We start from the raw sequence: 10,764 nt of genomic DNA on the forward strand, positions 1-10,764 counted from the left end.
CTTGACTTGGTCTTCTTTATCCAAATCTTTGTTCTTCATATTTTTCAAATAATTGACTATTGCATGTAATATCTTGAGCAATAAATTTTTTTAAAGATTCTGCTTTTGGCATCGTCAATAATAAATCTTTGATGTTATCCTTCAATCCATATCAAAATTGATTGATAAAGGCTTTGTCATTCTAATCTATGTCACAAGTAAGGTTTTGGAATTCAATAGTATATATGATAGTTGATTGTAATCATTGTTGTAAAGATAAGAATTTGGTCTCTATCAATCCTTCTTGATTATTTTTTTTGAATATAGCCATAAACACTTTTAGGAATGAATTCAAATTATAAAAGAAGTATGAATCTTTTTCTATTAATAGTAAAAATTAAAAAATAGTACTTCCAAATAAAGGTGTGCCTATAAATTTAACTTGAGTAAATCCATCAAGATATTGGAAAGAATGCAATTTTGGATAGAGATTGTCTCATTGCAAAAATCGTCAAATTTTTTATCTTATTCCATCAAACTTCTCAAGTATATTAATCCTTGTCCCTATTGTACTTATAAAAGTAAAAATTCTTAAATTTAGTTGTGATGTCAATCTACTTGTTTCCTTCAATTGTACAATTTCTTGATGCAAATTTTGAACTTCTTTCATAGGCATAGAATTAGTATTTCTTTAGTTGGTACTAAAGATGCATAAAATTTCCATCCTAAGAGTATTGACAAATTTGTAAAGAATAAGGATTAGAAAGGCATTGATAAGAATGTATAATATAAAGAGTGTAGCAAACTACACTCTTGCTTCCATATATATTCTTAGCTAAGAATTACATGGAAATGTCCTATAAGACCTCCAAAACATATTGACTTTGCAAAACATGTATCTTAACTTGTAAGACAAGTTTTTTATATTTTTACCATATAATTTACTTGTTCTATAAGCTACTAACATGTGGTTAACTTATTGACTAAGTTTCTAACCTATCAATCAACTACAAACACATATAAAGTCAAAACAACATCTATGAAGCTTCTAAGAAGTTTTTTTAGAAAATATTATAAAATAAATTTATTTTTATTTATTTCTATTTAATAATATAAGTAAATATTAGAATAAATATATATGTCCATTATAGTCTTTTATATCATCCTTTAATCTCCAATAAAATTGATTCATAAGAATTTATTCATCCCAATTGATATCACAAGCCAATTACCTAAAATCAAATGTATAAACCAAAGTAGAGCATGATCTTTCACATAATAAGTGAATCTTTGATGTCATCCATTGAACCTTGTCATATTCTCCAAATGCCTCCACAAATGCTTCTAAAAAAGCTTCAAAGTTGCTCAAGTTTAAAGATTTTTTCTCAAATAAAGGAATAAATCAAGATAAGACTTATTCTATGAGCAAGATTTCAACCAAACCAATATATGACTCTTTTGTTGGATAGCACTCAAATTATAAAAAAATTAACAATTAAATTTAGATAATAAATCGTCCAAACTTCAAGTATATGCTATCAAACTTTTTTAATAGACTAATCCAAAATTCTTTATATTATTCAATGTATAAATATTTTTTATTGAGATATAAGAGCCACTGCCTCCTTGGATATAAAACTTTAAGAAAGTAAGCATATCATAGGCTGACCTACTATAGATCTTACATCACTATAAAATCTTGCAAAAAATTCCTCAATTTTAGCAATTTCAAGAGCTAATGCATTTAGTGTATTCATAATAATATCTAACTTCAACTTAGGAGACTCAATCATACTAACATCTTTACTTTCAACTATTTTAAAAAATAAAATAAAATAAAATAAAATAAAAAATCTAAAATAAAATAAATTTAGAAGAGGATACTTTACAACCTCTAAAGTTCTTAGATGCCTTTAAGAAGAGAGATAATCTACTTTCTATCAAGAAGGATCAAGCTTTAATATTAATAAGAAGACAGTCTTGAAAAAATGTCACAAATACACTATAGAAGAGACCAAACAAGAAGTTGAAGATAAGAATTTTAACAAGAAAGCTAACAAGAACTTGATTAAATGAGATGAGTATAAGATCAACATGAAGACATGTCAATTATAACTCCAAAAGATATATTATTGAGATTGAAGATTCCCTCAATTTTAAGTCCAATATACATATTAGGTATTAGGAAGCTTCTTAAGAAGTTTTCATGTAGCTTGAAGATGAAGCAATTTTAGAAAGCTCCTTGAGAAGTTCTCATGTTGCTTGAAGATGAAGCGATCTAAGGAAGCTTCTTAAATAACTTCCTTAAATCTTCCTAGAATTTTTTAGAACCTATTAGAATATTTTTAAAACTTTTTAAAATCTTTTTAAAATATTTTAGAATCTTTTAGAACCTAATAGAATATTTATAGAATATTTATAAAATCTTCTTGTAAAATTTTTGTAATATGTACTAAGGTTGTTTTTTTTTATAAAAAAGACTTTTACTTATTTTGTAGTCTCATGAATAAGATAAAATAAGTTAGATTAATAAAATTAATATCATGGATATCTTTAGATAAAAATAAATAATAAATTTTATTAAAAATTATATATAAAAAACTAAATATTAATACTCTAAGAAGATTAGTTGTAGACCAAAGTTGTAATTAAGTCCCAAGACATAAACTGTATAAATTGTTAGATTTTTTTGTTGATTTGAGAATAAAATCATAGAAAAAATTTAATAAGGATTGTTAAAGCATTAGTTTGAAGTGATTTAGATTAATATTCTCTTTATAAGAGTATTGCAAATTCAAAGTTATTTTAATTGATTTGAGATTTTAAAAAATAAAAAGAGTTTATATTGTTGAAAATATTGCGAGCATTATAGGGCATTTCGAGGTAAAATTTTGTAAAATTGTGAATCTTCTTGTTATTAATTTGTTTTATAAATTTGAGTTCAATGGAATGATTGGATCAAAGGTTATTGAAACTCAATTGGATTAGGATCTCAATATTTAGATTTCAAAGGTTAATGAGAGTTTCTTTGATCTTAAGAAATTTTTTGATCAAATTAAAACACTATCTAAAAAAGTAAAAATAAAAAAACTTAAATTATAATATTTTTGCAAATATTGAATATAAAAAATATTTCAATAAGTAGATATTATAGTTGGTAGATTGATATTAAGATTGGAGAAAAAAGATAGCCAATAGCCAAAAAACTTAAGAGCTTTTTATCTTAGTTGGTATATTTAAAATACCTTAAATTTTATGTCTTTATTATTAATTTATAGATTGAAATATTTATAAAGTTTTAAGAAAGATCAATGGATTATTTAATAATTATTACAGCTTTAAAACTATTATAAAATTTTGTGTAGATTTATTTAGAATTTTATTAGGATTTTTTTATACTTTTTGTAAGATTTAAATAAGCTTTAAGTATTTTTGTTAAGATTTAATTGGAATTTTTTTAGAAATTTATCATAGTTGTTAGATTCTTTGTTTACAGCAAAATACAAGTTTATCCTCCATAGTTAAATATCTCGTGCATTCTCAAGCAAGACAATACATAATATAATAAAGCTCTATAGAAACGTATTCTTTTAATAAAAAATAGTTTATTAGACAACCTTCCATTGGATTTTGTTATTAAAATTTGTGTTCTTTTAGAGCAGTCCATCTATATATCTATAGATTTATATATTTACTTAGCCTATAACTATTAAAATAAAATAATCAAATAAAAAAAATTATACTTTCTAAATTTCTTCTTGATTTTTTTATTTAGATAAAAAAAAATCAAAATACATCTTTTATTGCATCTATTTTAAGAATTTATTTTTACTAATTAATACATGGCATATACCACTTACAAAACAAAATCTTTTCTAAAATATCTTACTAAATTTTAAGATTATAATATAAAATATAAAATCTTATGTATACTAAAAAAAAAAAATTAACTTACTTAAATTTGATAATTAAATAAACATTAAATATAATCATTCATCACCTGAATTCTAAAATATTTTTCTTATGACTAACTTGTCTTAACTTGAATGCCACCTCAAGATATGACTTACAAGGGCTATGAAAAAAAATATCATAAATATATTTGATACATAAAAAAAAATGATTATTTTTTATTTTAAAATAATATATATATTAATTTTTAATTGATTTTACATTTTGGAAATATCTTTGAAAAACTCCATATAAATTCTTATTTTGAAGTCACTACCTGTAAACATTAATATTCTAGTTGCAAAGTGAAAATATAGTTGTGCTCATTTATGATCCGTGTTTGTTGAAATCCGTCCTTATTTATTTATCTATTTATTTATATAACATTACAACAACAACAACAACAAAACTATGGATTCGTCATTGCTGGTACACAAGGTATGAATACAAATCGACGTATCTGAAATATGCAGTGGCCACTCCTTATCAAGTACCCATGATACACAATCAAGAGGATGCGATGAGACTCACCACGCTTAAGGTAAGGCAGTGATGATGATGATGATGATGAAGACGAAGATGAAATCGTCGTAGAAAACTTGTTGGTGGTGTTGAAAATGTGGAAAAAATCACAAAAAAATTTCAACTTGCACAGCGACGAAGACGTCTGTATGAACAGCGTAGAAGATGAGTCGGTGTCTTCCTAACTCAGCCACCTCGTTGTCTTTGTGGCGAATTCCAAATCTCCGACGTGCTGCTTCTGCTTCATGGTTTTAGCTGGCACCCATTTGCATTGGCAATTTGACTGAAAGGACACACCTTGGAAAACGCTGGCGATGCATTTGAAAGTGGGGCACAGGAAAACAGTCTGCGCACTCAGTGTCACCCTCCCTCTGAGTTCGAATTTCGGTTTGGACCTTGAACCAGTGCGGACCTCTGTAAATCACAGGCGTGGAGCATCTCATGATGCATTCCGCCTCTTGGGTCGCTCCTCTTTTGCCTTCCGCTGCCAACCATCAACCACGAGCAAGCATTTCTATGGATCTCTAGGAGCCCATAATAGATCCTGACAGAAATGGATAATGGGATGAGTGTAGATTCTCATACGAAAGATTGGGCTTACGCCATTTTCGGTAGAGGGGATGCAGAAACCGAGCATTGTCACGAAGACTGATCCTCTGGCAAAGACTGACTTCTCAGTGGTTCACATGGCGAAGACGTATTCGAGGCTTCCTGGATACCCCGCCGACAGTTTGTGTGTGATATTTGTGCGAAATTAGTGATCCACTGATCGGCTGAATCCAATACGACGTGCAAATGAGAGGCCGGCAAAGGCTGACTCGCACCTGGTCAAGGTTTTGGAAGCGCACTAAAAGTGGCAGCTGGAGTGGGCCAAGCTACACGTGGGAGCTGGTCCGACGGCGAGGGCAATGCTGTCTGGAACCAAATGTTTCTGTTTACCAGTTTTGAGCTGAATCCCCAGTATTGTCTCACACATGACTCCTCCTACATCGGAACGGTACAAGGTTCGATCTGCACAGTTGCAGTGCGTTCCTTCACAAGCCATAATCTGGTTGCGAAACATAGTTCAAATGCACTGACAAGTTGCTGTGGAAGAAAGTGAGGGGAAGGGAAGGCACAATCTGCCTGTACGGGAGAGTTAATTTCTTACTTAATAATGACGAGAATGGCCCAAAAGTATTGTGAAGCCACTTTAATGTCCCGAGGCGACGGGTTCTGGCCCTGATTTCGCCCGCTTTTCTGTCGCGTTTCCTTCCGTTTCGTTTCCACTTGTACTGTCTGTAATCATCCACATTAAATCTAGCTATTGAGTTTTACAGGCAAAGAACTAGAAAAGGTCGCTCTTGGGTTGAGTAACTCGGTAACGGAGGTCTCAGTCAGATGAATATCAGCTTGGGAAGGGACCCCTCAGAATATGCATTGTTTCATTTTCTTAATAACAACAAGATTTGGAAGACTTTCATTCATAATGTGAACGATTTTGTACTGCGCCTGTTAGCCATTGAACGAGCCCCACGAGTCGAGAGCACAGGGGCAAATTAACTATCCTTCGAAAGGTTGTCAGACATTCAGATTTGGCTGACTGGCTTGAATGCCACAATGGTTTGAGAGTACTCGCACTCATGGAGATAAAATTCCATTAGCAATTTTTTACCCTGCAAAAAGGGGCCTGTATGCAAGAACCTGCTGCTCAAGCCACCTAACTCTAGAGACATTTACGAACAGATGAAAATAGATAATTCTGACTTGATAAATTATCTAAAATGCAGGTGGTAGAGTTTAACTGTGATTACAACAAGACCTTTTCTATTTCATGTAGTGCCCTATGTAATGCTATGTGTGAACATCCTGAGGTGCGGCACGAGTAGCTCAATGCACATGACTACACTGAATGTCCTCATCTGCGATAGCAATATCCATTGGTCCGGATCGGAGATGATCTGTCATGTCGTATGTACAGCGAGCACGCACCTGACAGACATTCATCTCAAACGGCCTTAACGACCACGATAACTTACGAAGGCTTCGGAGAATATGAATTTCTTTTGACAAGCCTTATGACGACGAAGGCTGGAGCTTATGATGGCACTTTCCAGGGCGCTTACTCCAGACAGATGTAGCTGATACCCACTCATCAAGGCCTCTGCAGAATCCAGAATATTATTTTTTCGCTTTTTGGTTATCTATGCTGAATATCAAGTTTATACTCCATCTAATTCCATCGGGCTTCAAGCTGTTCAGAATCGAGGCTTCACTGGATTATGGTCAAGTTGTGCGAAGTAATCGTGCGGAAGAACAGCTGGTGGTGCGAAGGTTGCCACGCACTTAAACTGCAGGAGAAGCAAACAGTGAGGCTGCAATGTCAAGGTATTGATAAACAGGATAGCCAAATCCCTTGCAGAATGCGACGATTTGTATCAGCTTCAAATGACTTAATTTCCACAACTTCAAATGATCTCGTTGACCACAGAGCGGGCTTACCTTGTGCTGCCTGTACTTCTCTCGAACAGCAGGAAGTGAGCAGCTCTTCGTGTTTAGCTGTAATTCATGAATAGCTTTCACACAATGCTCCAGTTCGGATGGTCTATAACCCGTATAATGTTGCAATGTGGCATCCCACGGACACGTTGATGAATCGAGAGTTATCTTGGCTAGGTACACAGAGGATGCGGCTATCATGGACGGAAGAAACGGCAAGAACTCGTACTCCAGAAGAGTCAGTTCAGCAAGATAACTCCCTAAAAACTCCAGAGACAGAGTGGGAGCCTTGTAACTTGTTTGAGCCGCTCGGGTGAACCGTCTTAAAAAGGTTAACGTTGTCGGAGTTGTGAGCTCGAACTTCAAGACATTCAAAACTTCCCTCTCCATTTCCAATACCTGGACGTGTGGGCATCGGACAATGAATCTTCAGTACACAACCCCCATCAAGATCACTAGATTCAATCACATACTGGAATAAAGAATTCACGCATCTTACCTCTTCACGGCAGTAGGTATTATCTGTAATGTTACAAAACTCCTCAACTTGGGGAGTGCATATTTCTTCGTATTTTCTGAAACAGGAAAAGTAGACACTCAGCATACTATGAAATAATCGAGAACAGTACAGCCTAACTATACTGGAATAATCTAGATATCATCAACGGAAACAGGAAGGGAAACGATCACTCACGCAGCGATGAGCATGCAAGCAACACCCAACAGCTGAAGCCGTTGTCGGGTAACCACATGGGCAGAAAGGTATCGATCAATGAAAGAGACGGCCAAGTACAATGTGTCAGGAAATAGTTTGTATTCCTCGGCAACCTGCGGAAATAGAACACTGTTCAACAAAATGTTTTGAAACAATCAGGAACTTCGTCGAACACGGTAAACATGTGCTACAAAACTATGCTGAACAACATTACCTCCACAAGCCAGTCCACGAGAATTCCTCGCATTGTCGGATTAATGTCCTGTTGCATTGACTCCATGAAATCTGCTTTGGGCCGTCTCTTGACCTGCATACACAACACCGGGGCTGTTCATTCCAACTGCTCTCCGAAGAGTATGGTCCCTGGTTCTTTGCTTCTTTTTTTCTTTTTTTCTTCCTTCATTGTCGCGTTCTAAGAAGACTCTAGGGTAAAGTAGCTATGGGGGAGACGAAGGTCCAAAGACTCACCTCAGCCACACGAAGATGTTCATAAATATCTGCGGCATACGTAGTGCACATTTGAGGTTCGAAATGATCATTGTCAATATCTGTATACCTCAATGCCCCTCTCGACCATTCTGATTGTTGTAGACAGTTCTTGTCGCCGAATAAGTCTCCTGCTTGACAATGATGCACCATGTTAATAGTTCCACTTTGAAATGAAGCGTGGAAACATCAAGGGTAAAGAATGGAATGATCCGTTGCTAGTGGTGTGCAGGTGCATTGTGACGGGCGAGATTCCCCTGTAACTGGTACCTTGTTTCACCCGATCCTTTGCCTCTTGAGATATGTAGAGGTTTTGAATTGTTCGTCTTTCCAAAGAGGCAATCGCTTCTGAGTTAGTTCTTGGAGCAGACTCAGATTCACAATCCGCTATGGCGTCCTCCTGCTTGGATATAGCGCACATTTGTGCGTGGTTTCCAGAGCACATATTATCATTTCCTCGGGCAGTCACTGATGACTTCAAATCCACGGGCTTCATACAAGGAATCCCAGGGACAGTGCGGTCAAATGGGGCACCATTCTGCTGGTTGGATATATTTGAGAGAGCAGGACGTTTTCTGACTGGCTGCATGCCAGACCGTTTTTTGGGATGCGCTGCGTTAGTTCCAAGTTTGACGGGATTATCCTCCATAGCCGACCGTTTAGCGGCTGCCCTCGTTTGCCTCACTTCATCGGGAGTTGACCCCGATAGAGTACTGGAAGACAAGAGGCGAGAGCGCCTGGAACTATCAACTACACCCGTCATTCTCAATCCCAATGCTGTCGAGCGCCGGATAGGTTAATAAACAGAAAGAGGCTACAGCACCGCACACATTACGAACTTGGCTTGCAGCCTCACTTCAAGATGCTACATATAGACAATATCTTACGCAGAATCCACTATACCACCTAATTTCGTTGATCGCAGAAAATATTCACTTGAGTTCAACAGACGATATTCTAACTCCGTCTATCACATTCGTGTAGGAGCAAAACTTGCTCTCTGACTATCAGCCCAAATTAAAATATCAGCGGCACATGCTTCGAGTCTTCTGAAATAACAAGCCCAAAACTGTGAACACTCAGAACCACCACAACATATGCAGACAAATTCGACGGCGGCGCACTCAAGAACATCCAATTCTACACAGGCCTCGTACACAAGGCACGCTCTCAAGTGCCACTACAGACTCTGACCTGCAACCGCAGTATCTAACTACTTGTACCACATTTCTCATCCGACCAAAACTAGCAGAATGAAGCAAACCAATTTGTCCCACTCGACCGCCCTGTATCTCGAAAACACGAGCAATGCGGACGAGCCACTGCCAACGACACTAACACCACCCCTCGATTCACCACCACCCGCGGCCTGGCGCTAGACACGCAAAGTATCCTGCTGGTCGAAGTCTCGCATGAAAGTTAATCCCTCACTTCCCAGTACCGTGACACAACCCACACTGCTCCAGAACAATCAATCGCGACTAGAACCGGGAAAGCTCCCCCGATGTTCAGAGCGAGCAACTCTTCGAACTGCCTAGCAACTGGAAATTAACCAAGAATCAAATCCATCACCAACATTAACAAAACACAATGCAACTGCCACTAAGAAGGATTCTCTCCATTAGCACGGCAACAATGCGAAAAATCATCTCTCTGTCTTTCTCTCTTTCTCTTCCCCTTAATGCCAGCGCCTGGCTTTTCCTACAACAAGAGACAGAAAGAGAAGAAAGAGAGACCACCCGCCGGAGAAACAGGAGGCAGCGAGGGAATGGATTTCACACAGTTGGTAAGGGTTGTGAGGGGGGTTAAGTTAAGAGCGCATGCGACGATTGAGGGGATATCCGTTCGGGCCCGTCACTATTGCGACGCAGGCGGATTGAAAATTGAAAAATAGGCAAAAACCTGGAGACCCAAGCGAGGAGAGATGGGCAGGGAGCAGGAGGTTTGGAGTGCCGTTGTGGGTGTCTTTTTCTTCATCGTCTTTGGCGAAGAAGGGCGGGTGCTAGGCTGGCCGTGGCGTGCGAGGGAGCGCGGGGTTCGGCAATGTTCAAATCATTCCGAACAGGACCTGATTCGCCCGCCCTCGCCTCTTCTTCCCGTTTCCATCTGTCAGCCTGGCCCGCACATTTCCAACCGCCACGAGGCGTGACGACGGGGTGAATATTCCCGGTGCAGGCAAAAAGAGGATTACGAGATGCTCGCTTCTCAAATTTTTCCCGTATTCCTTCCCTTCACACAAGCGTCGCAGCAGCTTTGCTGCAACATCGCTGCAGTATCATCGTCGGCCCTTGTGCGCCAGATCTGGAGGGTGCCGCTACCGACGCCGCGTTCAGATCGCATCCCTCCAAATTCCTCCCTCAAACTAACTCCCTGTCCGACAAAGACGACACCGCGCGGCGTCGCTTGCGATGAGCGAGTGGAGCCCCCCTCTCTAATGCTCCGTTCTTAAGGGGAGGGGGGGTGGGGATTAAACCCTAATTTATCCTACCTCCATGAATTTCATGTGTATATTTGTGTGTGTTTAAATGTGTTTATAAGTTTTTGACCAGGAAAATTTGATACATGGATCGATCAAAACTAAACTAGACGGGTTGTATTTAGAATTCGTTCTTGCTTTTCAGTTTAGGGAGTTT

At 37.3% G+C, this 10,764-nt stretch overlaps 1 protein-coding gene across 1 annotated transcript; it reads right to left on the minus strand.

The window, feature by feature from the left end:
* Positions 1 to 6,055: 6,055 nt before the first annotated feature.
* LOC112284840 (cyclin-A1-4) lies at positions 6,056 to 10,066 on the minus strand. Its single transcript, XM_024525181.3, has 7 exons — positions 8,402 to 10,066; positions 8,114 to 8,262; positions 7,860 to 7,952; positions 7,625 to 7,758; positions 7,430 to 7,505; positions 6,934 to 7,329; positions 6,056 to 6,782 (listed from the first exon to the last, which is right to left on the minus strand). The coding sequence occupies exons 1-7, from the start codon at positions 8,892 to 8,894 to the stop codon at positions 6,690 to 6,692; spliced, it is 1,434 nt and encodes a 477-aa protein (XP_024380949.1). The 5' UTR covers positions 8,895 to 10,066; the 3' UTR covers positions 6,056 to 6,689.
* Between the last annotated feature and the right edge of the window lie 698 nt (positions 10,067 to 10,764).

Source organism: Physcomitrium patens, chromosome 1 (assembly GCF_059467195.1).
Source record: "Physcomitrium patens ecotype Gransden chromosome 1, ASM5946719v1, whole genome shotgun sequence".
NCBI classification, from domain to species: Eukaryota; Viridiplantae; Streptophyta; class Bryopsida; order Funariales; family Funariaceae; genus Physcomitrium; species Physcomitrium patens.

Excerpts from the sequence above, each read along its gene's own strand:
- LOC112284840 (XM_024525181.3), bottom strand. The coding sequence starts at position 8,894 with ATGACGGGTGTAGTTGATAGTTCCAGGCGCTCTCGCCTCTTGTCTTCC. Across the intron at positions 7,953-8,113 it reads AACATCTTCGTGTGGCTGAG|GTCAAGAGACGGCCCAAAGC; the intron begins GTGAGTCTTTGG and ends TTGTGTATGCAG. Across the intron at positions 7,759-7,859 it reads TCGTGGACTGGCTTGTGGAG|GTTGCCGAGGAATACAAACT; the intron begins GTAATGTTGTTC and ends CTATTTCCGCAG.